An 18018-nucleotide genomic window follows, 5' to 3' on the forward strand; every position below is an offset into this window, starting at 1 on the left:
TTTTGACACGCTGTGGTTTTGAATTGAAATACACAGATGTCAAGAAAGATGATAGACTAATGCGTGTTTATTAATATGTCAGTAAAAGTGGCCGCGGGCAGAAAGAGGCTCATCAGCGTGCGTCGGCCTCAGTAACCTTTGACAGCCCTGAAAGACGAGACCGACGGAAAAAGCAAGAGTTGCCTCAGATTCCACAAAATGATGTAAATTGCAGTTTGAACGATGGCTAACTTTTTCTCTGAACATTTTCCGTTTGACCGAGGGCATTGTGAACATTTAGAGGCAGCACATTAGTTTTGCTCACTTTGAGGTGTATAGTTCACAGGATATCGTGTGAGCGAGGTGCACAGCGACCACTCACAAAGCCCCAGACTTTTTTTAGTGAGACGTTGGCTCGACCAGCAGCAGCATTGCAGATATGAAACCACTTCCTCGTCTTAATATAGTCCAAATGCAGAAGTAAAAGCAAGACAGTAAGAGGCGCACGACATTGATTTGGCCGTCATTGATGCCAGTCATTTTACACAAACTGCAGCAAGCAGCATTTGTATCTATTTATTCAAAAATCTCAGCCTTCCCTGGAAGTTTACCAAGATCGGCAACAATGTGAGTGAAATTTTATTTATAACGATTCTGTGAAGTCTCCATGTTTCGTTTTTTTTTTTACTTAAGGATACAACTGATGATAACTATTAACTTTTAGTAATGTAATAGTTCGGAGCTTAGTTTTATTAAAAAAAAAAACCTGTCCTATGTATATATGTTAACTAAATCAGACAGTTTACACTAACTTTAATATCTGTTTGAGAAACACTTTCTCAAATTATATGTTCACAATATATCTTCAAACAACAGAAGTAGAAAATGCCACTGAAAAAAGCCTGAAGTACAGTATGAAGGGTACGAAGGCCCACCTATTGGAAAACCAATCAACACACTCTTCTTTAATCGACATTAAATCAACAGTTTCTCTATAAGTTCACTGTCGGAGGCAGGATGCAGGATTTTTGAAAAAGAGCTGTTAATTTTCCAAGTGATCAGGATGTACTGAGATGAACTTGGTTGAGTTGCTTGGATGAACTCACCAAGTAGCAATTTTTAGTTGACTGACAGACTTTCTACTGTGTTTTGCACTATAATATATTGTTGAAAACAGTCTGGATCCAACATCCGATCAGTGTTTTTACATGTCTCCACACCTAGTCTGTAACTGTCACAACTTAAACTGATTGTTTTCACTAAGGAAAGTAAAAGTAATTTTATTTTTCTGACTTCATCAATCCTAAACTTGATTCACTTCTAAAAAAAAAATATGTATTGCAACAAAAAACAATCAATGGTTTTTACCTTCCACTTGTTTGTTTTTATCATGAGTTCTGGCTAAAAATGATCTATTCTTCATGCTGCCTGAGTCACAAACTGCTCATCGTCACAGATCAGCAGATCTTTTTCAGACTGTTTTTGTTCTGCATGACTGACTTAAGAAAGAGTTCAAGATGTTTTGAAAGGGAAAATAAAAAAAATCCTTGCTTTAGTTTCTGGTAGATTTTAAGTTATTTACTGAACATCTAGTGTTGCATTCGCATTTTGGCCTGATTACAATGTATAGTGTCTGTAGATGATTTGTTTTGAAAATATAAGTTACTTCGCGGCCATCATAATGATAATAGTAGCATTTGTGAAAAAGAGTGAGGAGAAATTAAAAGCGGGCCCAGTTATAGCTGATCTCTTTATCTTGCCGTCTGATGATTATTCCTATCTGAACGGCTGAATGTGAATCGGTCAGGTGGATTTAAAACACCACACTTGTTTCCTCAGATACCAACATGAAAGGAGTCTTACACCTGCTGTCCTGCGGCCGAGTCCTGGGTGTGTTCCTCTTCCTCTCAGTGTGCATTAGCGTCGACGGAAATGAAAGAGCAGAAATGGGAAGCGCCACCACCAGGGCCGATGAGTCGGCCTCCCAGACAGATCTCAGCAGTGTGTCGGAGGCCACCAGCCTGATGGACTCAACAACTGACCCCCAAGTCCCCAGTAGTCAGCACACCTCACCTTCCGCTGGTCCAGTGACCACCAAAATACCTACTACTACCAGGACCACTCCGAAAACCACCATCACCACCACCACCACTACCACCGCGGCATCAGTATTTACCGACAAAACATGTGTCCCAGCATTAATGGTGTCTGGCGGTCTGATCTTAGTCTGCTTTATTTTCCTGATGTCCACGTTGCTGCTGGCCTGGAGGGTGTGTCATCTGAACAGACGGATCAAGGCGCTGAGCAGCAACGACAATATGGTCAGCAACTGCGAGTACTACGTGGGAACTGCCAAGAAGGACAAAAGCAAGACGGAGACGGAGGCCGAGGAAACCACCCTGTTGATGGCTGACCTACAGCAAACAGAGGGGGAGAAGAGGAATGGGGCCGCCAAGGAAGACGGGGAGAAGGTAAACCAGGATGGACAAAAGGAAGAAGAAAAGAAGGCGGGGGACGCCGCCCCCAGTGACGAGGCTTCAGCGGCCGATGAAACCCCAACTGAAAACTCAACCTCCTCAAAGCCACAGGAGCAGGCGGCTGGCACAAAGTCAGCCTCTGCTGCTGCTGCTGCATCCCCCTCTGAAGGCAAAGAAGAAGCCAAGGATGGACCGTAGAGTTTTGCTAAAACCAAGAAGTTTTCAGAGTAGATTCCTTCACCTTGCCTGAGCCTTGAAACTTCTTAAATGTGATGAAATGTTCAGAATTTTCCCTGATAAAAAGATCTAACATGGAATTTTTTCTTTACAGTTCTATCCCAAAAAAATGATGAGAATAAGTTTTTATCAAACTTAAGTTTTGAAATGTGTCATTTGTGCTTGTAAAGTTCCCTCAAATCCAATTTGCTTTCGTGTGACAACTTTGTACCAGTTAGTTTTTGACTTTTTTTTTTATGGTTTTATATCCTCGTGTGCTTCGATGATTCTTCTTGTTTGTAAAATATTGTTGTAACATCCTGTAGCATCGAGTCTGTCCTCAGTGGAATAGGAAAGAAAGGAGCAGGAGACGCCAACGCTGACAGATGGGTGAGTCCAGACACTGATGGCTCCGGGACGTTATCAGCGGCTTGTTTCCACGTTTCCATCAAAGTGTCTGAAGACCTGAATTTGTGAGCAATGCAAGCACCTTGCTGTTATAAGCCACACTGTAAAGCACTTAACGTCTGCTAATAGGGGCAAATTGTACTATTTAAGTGCAGCCTTGACCGTAACTGACTTCCAATTAAACTGTTGAAACTATAAAAGCCGTACTGCAGACGGCCTAGGCACTACAGTGAGGTGCAGATCGATACCAAAATATTTGAATTCTGATCAATTCTCATGCTAAATTATTGATATTTACAGTGAAGTCACTGTTTTTTTTAGACAGATATGCTTTTTCCATCAAAGCCTTACTCTGGTCAACTGAACTGCTTTTCCTCCTGTGTGTGATCCGTGATGATAACACGGCTGTATTAATGCTTCACACATGCTGCGGCTCAAGGTCCGCATGTCAGAGGCTGTGATGTGTTGATGATAGTGTTGTTTGGAGCTGAGTTAAAGTATGTGTATTTTTAATAGCTTTATTTTTAAAGAATTAAAAAAAAAAAAAAAATCTCTTACCACATAACCTTCAGTTACCTTTGTGCATCAAAAACAATGTTGTATTCATCAGTGATCAGACCTGAACATAAATCAGAGGTACTGTGTGCACAACATCTGGTGGTTGGTTATGTATTGTACTGATGAACATTAAACATTTCGAATAACACAACACAAGAACTCATTTTGTGTCATTCATATTTAGCAGGATGTCAAAAGTCAGTGTTTTACAGCAAGAACCGCACTCTTTGCAGTGGCGTTCACATCAGATGCTTAACCTCTGATTATTTGTGTGTGTGCGTGCAACAGAGAGGGACGGAGAGAGAGAGGTCTGCTTGATTAGCAAGCAGAGAATGTGCCTCTTCCAGGCAGTGCCACACGACTGGGAAAGAACGCTCTCTTTCACCTCGGCCGGAGCCGACAAAGCCACACAAAAAGACCTTTTCAAATGAAACCAATGCGGGGCCGTTTCCGTCGCCGTGTGCAGATATTTGTTCGTGTACTTAGCCGTGACGTCAAGATGGATGTGCACCTTTCACCGGAAAGCCTAAATAGTTTGTTGACTGCAGAGTAACCTCTGCTGCCGAGCCAGTGCTCAGTCGTCTTTGCCTGTGGCAACAGCAGGGAGGATGGAAGCACCTTGATAGCTGTGGGAGATGTGCAAGTTTAAAGATAAGATGCGGTTTAAACCGGCCTCAGTAGGTCGATGCAAAGTCTTCCTCAAGCAGACACTTTATTTTGCTGAGCAGATACTCAGGAGGGGGAAATGTGGGAAATTTGGACATTTTTTTTTCTCTGCTGGTTCAGTATTTGGAAACACTGTTGGAACTGACAGCCTACAAGCAGTGAGGTGACTGACAGTGGAGGTGAGGGTTTGACTTTGAGGCTCGTTAGATGGCGAAGTGACAGGATACACGAGTTTCGATCTCAGAGCCGGCAGTGACTGGAGGCACGGACAGATGAGGGAGGCAAGTACAGGGATGGGGGAAGAGGCAGAAACCAACACGTTGCTGAATAAACAGTGCTTTCTTTAACTTAAATAACCATCAAGCAATAACTGATACTGATTAGAGAAAGGAGGAGTCTCTAGTCTGCTGCCGCTGTATGAATTCAGGAAGTGATCGACACTGAAGCACCGTGATTTTGTTGAGTTTTCCCACATTTTATAGCCCTGATGAAGCATCCCCCAGGACCCGGGGTAATTGTGTGGCAGAAGTGCAGCAATGCAGTGCAGAATGGAGAGTTGCCGGTATTGCTGATGACAGCTCGGAAGCTGCAGTGGAGGAGAGCCCTCTGCAATAAATCTTCAGGCTTTTCTCGTGGCAGCTTCACAATCTACACAGGGAAAAAGAACAACCAATTACAGCACCTCATTACTTAGAGAGAGAGAGAGGGATAACAGATCGAGGCGATAACAGCCCGTCTTATTTTGAATACAAACAGATCTGAAATCAGCCAGCAGATCTGAGCACAACAAAAGCTGTCACTTTAAATGCAGAGGTAAATCCTGAAAGCTTGCAGATTTTAAAAGGGACCGAGAAGTTTCCCTTCATGCGGAGACCTCTCCATTATGCGCTCCATTTCTCCCTGCCCCCCCGTCCCCCAGCACCAACACCCCACCCCTCCCGGCTCACTTCCACTGCACAGTGTAAGTCCAGAGCCTGCAGTGCCTGAACACGCCAACCCAAAGATCCATAAGAGGCTATAGTAATCTACCGGCTTTTCAGAGAGGACAATAGGACCAAACTGCAAGGCAGCTAGGGGTAGCCTGGAAAAAAAAAGGGAGAAAAAAAACTGCACTGGACAAGTGAGAAGGGGTCAAATTCTATGAAGAGGGACAATCACAGAAAAAAATCACCTTTACCAGAGCAGCAGCTGGTCCTGAGGCTGAAAGCAGGAGAGCAGAGAGGAGAGGTGCCGGACAGCAAAAAAGGAGCAGAGAAAAAAGTGACTGGAATGATAAGATGAGAAGGTGAGTTATGGACACATTTACAGACTCTTTCCTTTTTTTACACACATACACTCTGCCACACCCAGGCTCACAAATGCTGCAGTTTGAAAAGTGCAGAGCTTCCCGACTGTGTCTTTGCCTGTCTTTGGACCAGCTGATGCACGAGTCCTCAGTGGAGTCATTAATAAAAACCCTTCTATTGAGCTGGTTCTCCTGCTCTGAGAGCATGGGACTGAGTTCACTGACAGCCACTGATGACTGAACACGCAAACTGATGCCAAGGAAAATGACTGCTGGGATTTCTCATCTTTTTTGATGAATGATTTTCTTCAGCGGGCTAGAATTATTCTCTCACAGAGCAGGTCAGTTGTGTATCTGGTTTGGAAAGAAAGGGAAAAAAAAAAATCACATCTCAGTGCTTGACTAATTGAGCATATAACCGACGATGCAAAAAAAACCTCTAAAGACGTGACTGCATGATTAGATGAGCAGATTGGCATGGGCTGCCGGTGTGTGTACCTGTAAGCAATGAGGAAACGTGCAAGCATGCATTAAGCTGCCCGTGTATGTGTGTGTAGGAAATGTGTTTTTAGAGAGTGACACATTCTTGCGAAAGTAACCAACAAAACCAACATGACACAACTTCCGAGAAATGACAGTCAGTGTGTCCGCCCTGTGCCTGCTATCCAAGCACACTGCAGGCTCCACTTCTACTTTCACAGTGCGCCTCCAGGTACCAAACAGAATGCTGCGTACAGCAAATGCTAATGTCCCTGTCTCCCTGTGTCTCTCATAGAAGGCATGTGCTGCTGAGGCTTTTTCTCAATGAGGCCCTTCTGGAGCTGGTGCTGGTGTTGTGGCTGGGGTCGCGCGTCGTCGCCGTGTGCCCCGCCGTGTGCTCCTGCAGCCCCAGCCACCGGGAGGTGGACTGCTCCTGGAGGGGTCTGAGGCAGCTGCCCGACGGCTTGCAGCACAACCTGCGCACCCTCAACCTGTCCCACAACCGCTTCCACGACCTGGACGGCCGGCTCACCTCCTACACCCACCTCCGCATCCTGGATCTGTCCCACAACCGGCTGGTCCGGCTGCCCGCGGACCTGCCTCGGTCCCTCTGGCAGCTCCACGCCACCTCCAACCGCCTACAGCTGCTGGACAAGAATGACACGGTGTATCAGTGGAACCTGCGGGTGCTTGACCTCTCCCACAACAAGATGGAGAGGGCCATTTTCATCAACAATACCCTGAGCAATCTGCGCACACTCAACCTCAGCCACAATCACTTCTGGACTTTGCCCACCAACTTGCCCGCACACCTAGAGGCCATTGACCTCTCCCACAATTTGCTGGTGAAGGTGCTGCCGGGTTCTTTAGACCGGCTCTCCAGACTGGCTCACTTCTACCTGCATGCCAACCGCTTCTCCACGCTGCCCTCTGGAGTGCTGGACAAGCTCACGTCGCTTAAAGTCATCACTTTGGGTGGAAACCCCTGGGACTGTCACCGCTACAGCGACATCGCCTACCTACTGTCATGGAGTCAACGCACCCCTGCGCGAATCCTGGGCTGCCCCTGCCACACCCAGCCCGTGTGCGGAGGGGTGCGCCCCGGCAGAACGGGAGGATGGCACTTTGGCTCCTACAACTTGCCCCCTCTGGCAGCCAGCGCCCAGGAGGTGAGCTCCACGTCGCCCGAGGCCTCGGTGACAGGGTGGTGGTACATGTCGGTTTCCGCCCTGCTCAGCACTCCACACCCCCCAGAGGAGACGGCGAACACGCCGCACCACACCTTCGCGGCTCATCCTATTAGCGTTTCCACTGTGACACCCAGAACTGTGGGCACCCGCCTAACTGTTAATCACCATTCTGAACCCGCGAGCACAGCTGACAGAGAGCACATGGGGCACGGAGATTTCCATCTCACCTCCGGCACGAGGGAAACCTCCCCCACCGACTCACTCCACACCACTGACACGTCCGCTTTTTCTGACATGAGCCTCATTAGTGCAACAACCCGTCGGGATGACATGACACTGGCCGGAGATTGGTTCTTCACCACAGAGAGCGCCTTTATCCAAACTAAAAAGACCACCACTCTCCGCACCAGAAGCGTGAGAAGACAGAATCAGTCCTTTCCCGGTGGTGCCAGTGGCAACAGCTCAGCTCTTTCTGTCTGTTTCTCACTCCTTTTCCTCCAAAACCTGGGACTTCTGTCTCTTATCCTCACTGAAGTCCTCTGAAAGCAATACGAGAGACGAGGGATTTGTGAAAACATCTGCTTTCTTCAGCACAGAGGTCACCCACACTGCAAGAAAAACAGTTTGAAGCTTAATCCTTTCTGCTATGTATGCATAGGGCTATGTCAGGAAAAAACAACAACAGTGTTTTAACTTTTCTAACAGTAATTTGTACAAGCCTGTCCTTGAATGTCACTGAATCAATGAGAGACTGTAATGAGCACAACCAAGCACATGAGGGCACTATACATTCAGGTTTGTTATATAACTGGACCTTTGTGCTCATCTGCGACTACAGTCAACAACAGTAAAAGCAGCTTTTAGTTGTGAGTTATTGTGTTAATTCTTTCTGGTGTTTTACATTTTTCTATCACATTGCACCCTGGCTTTCCCCAAACTCATTTCTGTTTGAATTTTTTTAATATTTTTCACATGATAATATATTATTGTTCGTAAAAAATCTGAACTCTTCCCCTTCGACTTTTGAATTAAAACAGCTAGTAAGTTTTTATTGTGTATTTAACTGTCAGAACTGTTAATCTGATTTTTTTTTTTACTCCATTACATAAGATCCAGATAGGGAAATTGTGAATTCGACTTTTTTTTTATCCTTGTTTTACCTTCAACTGATTTTATTATTATTATTATTATTATTATTATTATTATTATTATTATTATTATTGAATATTTGCCTCTGGATGGCTGTGCTTTGTGGAGCTTGCATGTTCTCCCCCCATGCATCAATTGACCGCATCCTAAAAAGACATCTTTGAGTGTTAAATGATTCTGTAACCTGCTTGTGTGTGTGTGTGTGTGTGTGTGTGTGTGTGTGTGTGTGTGTGTGTGTGTGTGTTCATGTTGCCCTGCCTTCACAGTCATCTGAGACTGTTGCCTCCATGACCCTAATTTGGACAAAGCAGGATAGAAGATGGATGGACGATAGCTGCATATAAAATTTGTACATTATTAAAAAAAAAACTTAAATACAGAAGAAATATGTTTGAAACCGTTTTCCATTTTTTAAACATGCCTCTCTGTCAATGCTTGCATGTCCCTTTTGTGCAGTCAACAAAGTTAATCATATATTAAAGAGACAAACTTTCCTTTGCAGACTGTTGAGAATGTGCACATGCAGCAGGAGACAACAGGGACTGTGGAGCAGAGGGCAAACAAGCGTCCAATGTTGCGTCATTGTATTTAACAAACTCTGAGTGCCGAGTACTGCCTCAGTATTTTGATCACATCTCAGACTTAAGTGTCCTTCATGATTCAGTGACGCTGGTGAAAATTATCTGCATGGTGCCTGAACGTTCCAGGAATGCTAACTTACCGGAGTATTGCCGCAGAGCATTAAAGCACAGACATTTTCAGCTTATTTATATGAAATGTTAAGATATTCAGATCTTGACTTGCATCAAATAGGAGCGATGTACCGGCCCACAGACTTATACAATTTTGTGAAACATTTGCATATGGAACCAGAAATGAAAAACTGCATTACAGCAGACTGCATTTGATAAACTAAAAATGAAACAACACCAGAGAGAAAGTTTTTACTTTAATATACTGCTGTGAGAAAAGATTTCTGCACTGGTAAATAAAATGTGAAATATTTCCATTTTTTGGGGACTGCGTATATTTTCTGTATGCTAATTGCTTTCTATTTCTTCAGGTGTGCTTTGTTTTATTCTGCTGAATTGTTGGTTTCAAGGTGAAACTACTGAAAAATAAAGTTTCAGAAGAGAGGCCAGAAACGCCACAAATCTATACTGAGCTTGAAATGACTGCAACATGCACACAAGGGGTTTTAAATGAGAAAACCAAACAAGGGGTTATTGCTCATTGCTATTGTTTTTGTTGTTTTAGTTAGAAAAAGTTAAGGAAGACTGTCATAAGGCTAATTTCCCACCTGCACTCACAAGTTTTCTATTATCCAATCAAATTCCACCGTCAGGTCCACCTTGACTGTTTCTCCCATAAAACGCCATCAAGCCAGCACTAGTGCACTTCTGCATGCAGTTATACCTCCTCCATGTTTGGATGTTTCACATTCTCAATCTTCAGTGAATTAAGTCAGACTGGCTGTCACTATTGGTTTGTGCCGTTAGCAGGGTTAGCAGCCTCTTCTGCTAATAACTAGTATGTCAAAAAGGAGGCACAGGCCTGACCTACATGAACCAGCAGGGCTCAAGTCAAAACACCAAACCAGTGTGTGATGGAGCACGCCAAAGGTAGGAGCCGCACACAAGCAACACAATTCTCTATGGCAGGACATTATTTAGTGATGTTTCAAGGCAGGAAATGCATTACTTGCAGGGAAAAATTAAAGGAGAGTAGTCTAAATTGGAAAGGAGAGGAGCACTAAAGGACTTCGGGTGCAGCTTTGATGGTCTTCAACTATTTATATGATCCTGGTTTGATGTATAAAATATAATTCTTTACATTGGTTTAATGCAGCCTGTCAATTAAATACATCCAGACACCCCAAACCACAGATTTACAATCCCCAGAGTAAATCAAACTGTTTCCAGACTGTTAGATATTCTGGCTGATTATTATCAGTAATGAATTATCTGACAGCCCTTGTACAATACTGTGATAAATAGACAAACAATTTAACTTGAGAGTAAATAAATAGTGAGAGAATGTTAAGAAAAAATATATCATTTTGATGATAAGCCTCCTAAGGGTGTATATTATGCAGCTGTTATGTCATATCTGGTATGTGCAGGGTCATTGTTTATGTCTCCAAGTCACTCAGTTTTATTCAAACACAGATTTTGCTCTTTTAAAGTGATTTTTCTCAAAGTATATTTTTACATATTACTCATTGCAGAAAGAAATGTCATTGCGAATTAAGAACACGCCACATTCAAGCCACTGTCTCTTTGAATATAGTGGATTATGTTGAAGTTAACAGATGGATTGTTGGGAAAATTTTTAATTGTAGTGTGAAATAATGTGTGATCCCTGTTTTTCTTAACTTCTGTCTGCACTTTTTCACATGCATCACGGCTCTTGATATAGCATGTTATGAATTTTGAACTGAAGTTGTTAAATTTGGCTGTTTAATAACAAACAGAGGCAACATCTTCCAGCATTCAGGCATTTGTAGGTAGAACCTGACCTTCGTTAATCTTGTTAAATGATTTGGAGAAAGGTGGGTGACCATAGTTCTGCAGTTCACTTGCCTGAAATAAAAAACGCTGTGGTGTTTCACACACTGTCCAACAATATATTAAGCTGTGACCTAGTCCTGTTTCAGAAAATGCACAGTAAGCACAAAGACACTTAGCCAGACCTGCCTCACACTCAGTCACACCTGGAAGCAGCCCAGAACAGACATGGTCTTATCTGTTGGTCACTGAGAAATCGCCATTCTTCATTCTTTCATTGAAAGTAAAACCTGTTAAAAAAAAAAATGAAGAAGCTAGTGTGTCACATCTGCCCATTCTACCCAATGTGGAAGTGAGACCGGCCCAGAGGTGGCTGTTCTTTATTCGACCTTTATCAGTGCTGCGAAGAGAAGTGAGAAAATCTCACATGCAGGAACATCTGCGATGAAGGAACCGCGCGCCTTCCTGCCAGTGAGTGCTACAAAAAGGCGCCGGCTCGGTGAACAGGCGACCTTGCGGTCCGGCCCAGAGGAACAATGTGGTGTTACAGTCACCTCCCACAAAGAAAGGAACATATCTGATCTAAAGCCAGCCATGAATCATCCCTGAGCAGCTCAGGTTACAATTGAAATGCTTTGTTTTGCATCAATATTTACCTTATGGTTGAAATTTGAATTATTATGAGGGCGTGTTTTTCTGCTCCGATATGGGATCCACCTGTTTGATCTTGCAGTGGGATTCGAACCGGACAGATTGCTTTCCTAAGCTAAAGGCCATCACTATCTCCATCCGTGATAGTAAATCTAATGTGGTGATCAGGAGAGAAAGCGATGAAAAGTTTATTTTCATGATGGAAGACATTTTTATTATTGTTCATTTTCTCCATGTTTTAGTTGTATGGGCATTTGGACCATATAAGCAATATTTTAATCCAACCAGTCTGTTATTTTTTAAATCAATTCTTCATAAGCCGGAAGAGTCAATAACTTTCCCATTCACTGTTGTTTTCTCCTGCATGATCTAAATTGTTTCATTTTCTTTATTACCTTAGATTTGTCTTTGTCTTCTTCCTCTTTTTCTTCTTATTATTATCATTATTCAGCCAAAAATTATCCCATTTTAACAAGTTATGACACAAGAAGTAAAAATTAAGTACAATAATATGGTTTACGCTTTTTGATATTTGAAGTATCTTTATAATTTTCTTTTAATTGAAGTGGGAGTGACTTAGTTAAATTGGGTTTTGATTCTTACCTCACATTATTATTATTATTTTTCTTTTTAAATTAAACTGACTTTATTGCTTTGAAGTAATAATATTTGTGTCTGTTCAGCATTGCCAATATTTCTACCAGTGTGCAGAAGCCAGAGTGTGCCGGATGCCTTCCCACAGTAAACACTGCTTATAAAACATAAGAAGATAATATGAGGATATTGCGGGAGAGTTCCATATAGACGTTTATTCATTTTCCTGCCTCGTTTTTAGCTGTGTAAGTACAACATCTCCTCCAAGTAGATGAGGTGCCAGCGAGCCGGCCTGCTCGCCAATTATTTTCTCTGTACACAACACAAAAGTAACGTCAGATTTCTCCTCTGGCTTCTCCTAATAACTGACAAGGTGTAGAAGGCTAGCATCATTTACTGCTGCCATGCCTCTCCTCTTCATCTCTCCGCCCGAGCTCGTTCTGACTGAGCTTCCCTCATCCTTTCAGCCTCGCTCAGGCAGACTCACCCCCGGAGTACTTCTCCTTTGTACTGCCCTCTTGTGTTGCCGTACATTTAATTTCCCATCAGCTTTATAAATCGCAGGCACTGTGCAGAGAGGCATTAAGAGCACAAGTGTGCTGAAATATTAAAGCAGGCAATCGTGAGTGTGAGTTTTTTTCTTTTTTAGTTTATACTTCATACATTTTTGTTGGTGGAAGAAGTCAATTTTCTTCTCTCTCTCTTTTTTTTTATGGCTGGCTCATCACCCAACCAACACTTTTTTTTTTTTTTTTTTAAGAGGAGTTAACCTCTTTTCTGAGAGTGAATGAAGTTTAAGAACAGCGGCAGCACTTCAGCTTGTCTCCATTGATCTCTGAAGAATTCGTGCAGCCCTCTCTTTGATTGAAAGAACTCACTGAGCCACTGTATGCAGGAGAGGACTGCTCGTTGTTTGATTCGGGCACATTTTTAATTTAAAAAGATGACACAGCAGACGTGAACTTTGAATAATCCCTTTGAATTTACATACAGTCAAACAAAAAAAAAAAACACATGAACACAAATGTCATCCCTTCCTCTGATTGCATGTGCTCTAAGTGCCCTCTTGTGGCGGAGACACTGAAATTAATGTTTATCCCATAACAGTGAAGTCAGAGGCAGCAGGTCTGAGAGGGTTTTTGCGGGTGGCGGCAAAACGTGCTGTGATGAAGACTGTTCTCAAGGAGTCCTTCAAAGGAAACCTCCTTTTTTCAAGACTGCACAAGGCTATAAAGTGTGTTTCTTCTTCTCGGCCTCCTTACAGAGCAAAGTCCTTGGAGTCTCTTCAATGACAGGACTTGATAATTGGGAATTTACATACAAACAAGAGTTTGAGTCAGTGCAAACATTATAGATGGAGATCTGTGGCTGTTTGTGTTCAGGTATTCAGTCCTGGATTGTTTTGCGGTTTCTCCTCACCTGGGATGCTCAATGGAAGCATCAAATGTAGAATCAGAGAGTAAGTTCAAGAAATAAAAATTGACATAAGATTAAGAATCAAGTGAAACAATATTCCTTTCATGTGGTAGAAAATTGCGTGTGTTGATAACCAGCAACCTGCAGGCCCACACCTCTCTAAAGGTCTCGTTATTGTGGAGCATAATGTTGACGCATCGAGCAACCTACCTTGAAAACTGCAGCCCGCTCACGGCTAAAACAATGGCTGCCAATTTCGATCTCCTTAGCGTCAGGGTCACAATATCAATTGTAGCCCAGAATTAGGCTGGTTCCCTACCAAAGGACGCTCACATGCTGCAGATAAAGTTTATCTGATCAACCTAATCTCTATTGACAGCTTGGGTCTATATGCCAAGGCCCGAGATCTCTTTGAGCCAAGAGCAATGTTTCCAGTCTGGGCACTGATCAGCTGAAAAGCGAAATGTGTAGGAATCTGGAAGAAATAACAAGGCGTACTCCAGCAGCCGGAAGACTGATGAGACAGGCAAAATTCAAGCCCGCAGCGTGGTGGGGGGAAGCTGAGGATGTGGTATCTCTCGCTCTCATCTCAATGGCACAGACAAGGCAAGGTCAGTGTTAAGGTCAGCGGTTGCAGAATAGGAAGTGGTTGGCAACCGAGAGAATATATGGTGGCAGCCTGTTAGGGAAAAAAAAAAAAAAAGGGAAAGAAGAAGGGAAACAAGAGAGAGAGAATGGCTGGTTTAAAAATAAAGAGCAAGCCGGAAGACAGAAAGCACCACTTACCCAGTTGTCCGGAGAGGCTTGCTCACCATTCTTAGCCTCTGGGAGATTTAAAAAAAAAAAAAAAAAAATCTCAGGCATTCTAGATATGCACCCATGAAGGAACAGAGAAATGAATAAAACTTGGTATTAGTATCCTTCAGGTGAATAATTTGCAGCTTTATTGTGAGAAACATAATATCACCAAATACAATTCAGCACAGCCATGGGTGATCAAAATGGGAACAAGGGTTAAAAAAGAAAAACAAACAAAGCAAATGATTTTAAAAAAGTTTAATAAATATAAAACACAGTTTACCCATTTCGCAGCCGGCTTTTCTGAAGGCGGTGGGGGGAGGGTTGTAGCGTTTTCTCAGTCTTGACAAAGCTCTCCAAAAGGCCAACAGGCACATCTTTTCTTCCCCACTGCCAGCTGTACAGGTGATAGGAAGGCTCCTCGCGGTGCTTTAATGCCATTCGTCATCATCTGTAACACACAGCTCTCTCTGGAGTCGTGCAAACAGCAGCCAGAACATTCCAAGGAGCAGCGGGGGCACGAGCTTATCTCCCAGCCCAGTGGAGCAGGTAAATGATGTCGTCATCATCCACTTGTGTTGGAGCCTGATTGGTCTAAAAGAGCCCCACTTGCTTATGAGGGCCATTGAGGTCAAACATGCAGATTATCTTTGCAAGAACTGCACTGTTTAAAACACATTTTTTAAAATCAGTTTATTCTCTGTTGGGTCTTCTGTTCATGCAGGTTTTTTTGCGATGCTTTGAGGGTTTGTGTTACTCTGAGGAACAATCCGTGGTCAATTGGAGTACCAGCAGCGGTTTTCATCGTACCTTGAGGTGCCTTCTGGGCAACTTGGTACAAGTGAATACTCTATTTCAGGGGAAGCGCAATTAGCAAGCATTACCGAGCCGTATGCACTGATATTTCAAACCCAATATTACGCTTTCGTTTTTCATTTGTAATGTGTAATAATGTAGATGTCTGAATATCACAGTGGGCCATCTACCTGAAATGCTCGTGCGTAGCCTCTGGCACAGCTTAATTAACTCATCTGTGTGGTTACAGAAGACATTATGGGGGAGAAAAATCACTCATCATCAGAACATCCTTCCCACTGATCTGACTTCAAACAGTTTCGCTGTGTGCTAACAAAAGACGCACAATCCCAGGATTCCACGCCAATCACAATCAGTTGACAAGGGTTTTTTTTTTTCTTTCTCCCTCCCCACGCAACCACCGCAAATCAATGAGAAGGATAGACGTTATTTATTAAAAGAATCCGGATCCCTTTCGTTATCCCTGGTTGACCAAAATAGGCTTTTATGAAATGCTAAATTATTCCAGGCAAGATGAAAGGGCAGGTAGTCTGCAGTTTTGGTGGGTGGCTAATTCCTGAAATAGGACTGTCAATTATGCATGTTTCAGTCTGGCCCTCTCCCTCCCTCGCTGCAGCCTGAGAGGTGCTTTAGCTCAGCACAGAAAAAGCATGAAGGAGAGGACACTAGAGGGAGACAATTTGTTCACATCTGCAGCTTCCTGCACAGTTTTATCCTGGGATGTTGAATTTCACTGTAATAGGCCCTCCCGAGAATAGCCGAGATCACTCAATCCACAGTGATCAATATGAAATCATTGACAAAATCCAAAAGGATAACATTAACAACATCTCCAGAGGGCCTGAATATTATCCATAACAAATTCGAGTAAGTGTTGGAGGGAATTTACTCTGCGCTCTTTCAGGAGTGGATTCCTTCACACAGACTCGCATGCTGAAAACATGTGGCGAGCTTGATCCTCTGTTATATTTATGCAAATTAAAAAAAAAAAAAAATCCCACAGACTTAAAGTTTCGCTTGAAAGCTCCAGTCAGTATCACAAGTTCTATATCATGGCTGATATTTACGCCTGTAAATATTTCAAGAACAGCCTGATGTTGTATTTCCAGGTTGTGTGCGGCGCTCTGCGCAGCGAGAGGGGTTATGCTTGATCCAAGAACAATTTCTCCAAGGTCAAGAGAAGATTCTGAGGGCGTAAAGTGATTACAGCAACAGGAAACAGGATGCCTCTTCTGAAAACAGCGTCTCATAGCACTGTCAGTAAGTCTGTTGCTTCTCTCACTTTCTTTTTCCCCTCAGCTCTTTCACACACTATCAAGTTTACTTCATTCTCAATCCCCAAATCCTCCAGTTTTCATGCAAAGGCTCAGTTAGTTACGAGCTTTTTCTTTTTTTTTTTTTTTCCCCATGCTGAATTTCCTCTCTTTTGAAAAGGGTTCATCTTTCAGAAGTGAATGCAGGCTATAGTTCCACTAATACAACCGTAGGATTTTCACAAATTGTGGCGTTTTCGTGGAATTTTAAGTGAAGGATGATGAGTTCAAAGCGTACAAGGATACAAAAAAAAAAAAAAAAAAATCCCGATTCCTTTCAGATTTTCTTGCCGTCGTTCACTGATCAACACGTCTTCAGCTGCTGTCACCTTTTATAACGGCATCCAGATCGTGCTGATGCAACTGTGTGTTCAGCATCGCGATGAAACGAAATTAGTTCATACATACTTTACACCCTGTGCTAAACAACCGAGTGCTACAAAATGCCTAGCTGTCACAGTGAATTTACATAAATAGGTATAAACATTTTAGACACTTTCATCAGGCAGTGCTGGCTGCTCAGATTTAAAGAGAACACTGCTCCATCTACAAATCTATGCATCTTTCTCGGCTCTGAAACCATCAGCTGATATGACGACACGAACAGTTTCAGCTGAAGTATTGCATGCTGCCGGTGCCAATCTGTGGATTTTGTTTAGAATAGGGCATCTGTGCTTTGGTATTTTCTAGTTTTCCCTCCAAATCTGGTTCACAACCCCTGATGAGATATTGTGAGACGTCACACCTACTGTACCTTGTCTGCCACGTTTAACTTGGCTCCCTTCATGGTGTAACAACAGTGAATAGAAAGGCAATAATACCAGTGCTCACAAAACAGAATAATTCACAATCACACTGTGAAACCGCGGACTCTAGTGTTTTTATTTGAGCATAAAACAGAAGTTGCTCTTCATGTGTTAAATCCACTGTGATTTTTGCACACCTTGTGATGGGCTTTACAGCCCGTTGTTCCTCAGAGTTCATATTCCACATCAATTTATAACCACACACAATTCTTTCTCTCGGCGCCGCTGCATGAGGGGATGTGATTTTCCTGCATTCACATTTTAAGGCATGTACTGGGGAATGCTGCCATGCATTTGACAACAGTAAATAATCATAAATGTATCACCAAATGGCATGGGACAGACGAATTGTGCAAAGAAGGTGTAATAAGTAATAGTCTTTCCCACAAGGTGTCATATTTCCATTTTCCCTGACACTCCTGTGCTGCATGGGATTACCACCATTTGCTTCTCTACCTTTGTTTCAGAGATACAGACAGCCGCAACGTGGAGAGTCCCCGAACTAATGACAGACTTTTACAGTAGCCGTTCAACTGACAAAAGTGTTGTTATTTCGGTTTTATCTCAGTCATTGTTTCAAAAACATGCTGCCTGGCCAGATAAGAAATTCCCTCTGGTAGAGCCCTGAACAGCCAACACAGACAGGCCTATTAAAAAAAAAAAAAAAAAAAACACACACACACACACACAAAAAAACCTTCACTCATTT

At 42.9% G+C, this 18018-nt stretch overlaps 2 protein-coding genes across 3 annotated transcripts; both read left to right on the plus strand.

The window, feature by feature from the left end:
- Positions 1-465: 465 nt before the first annotated feature.
- On the plus strand, positions 466-3691 carry LOC115395514 (cell wall protein DAN4-like). The gene is made up of 2 exons (XM_030101089.1): positions 466-606; positions 1819-3691. Exon 2 carries the CDS (start codon positions 1827-1829, stop codon positions 2652-2654), a length of 828 nt encoding a protein of 275 aa, XP_029956949.1. The 5' UTR covers positions 466-606; positions 1819-1826; the 3' UTR covers positions 2655-3691.
- A 1529-nt stretch (positions 3692-5220) lies between these two features.
- LOC115395309 (oligodendrocyte-myelin glycoprotein-like) lies at positions 5221-7804 on the plus strand. Of its 2 annotated transcripts, none has more exons than XM_030100783.1 (2): positions 5221-5589; positions 6365-7804. In XM_030100783.1, the coding sequence occupies exons 1-2, from the start codon at positions 5582-5584 to the stop codon at positions 7800-7802; spliced, it is 1446 nt and encodes a 481-aa protein (XP_029956643.1). In that variant the 5' UTR covers positions 5221-5581; the 3' UTR covers positions 7803-7804. The 2 variants fall into 2 exon arrangements, with proteins under 2 accessions (XP_029956643.1, XP_029956644.1); XM_030100784.1 differs by having other exon boundaries at positions 6368-7804.
- Positions 7805-18018: the final 10214 nt, after the last annotated feature.

This window comes from Salarias fasciatus, chromosome 10 (genome assembly GCF_902148845.1).
Source record: "Salarias fasciatus chromosome 10, fSalaFa1.1, whole genome shotgun sequence".
NCBI classification, from domain to species: domain Eukaryota; kingdom Metazoa; phylum Chordata; class Actinopteri; order Blenniiformes; family Blenniidae; genus Salarias; species Salarias fasciatus.

Excerpts from the sequence above, each read along its gene's own strand:
- LOC115395514 (XM_030101089.1), top strand. The coding sequence starts at position 1,827 with ATGAAAGGAGTCTTACACCTGCTGTCCTGCGGCCGAGTCCTGGGTGTG.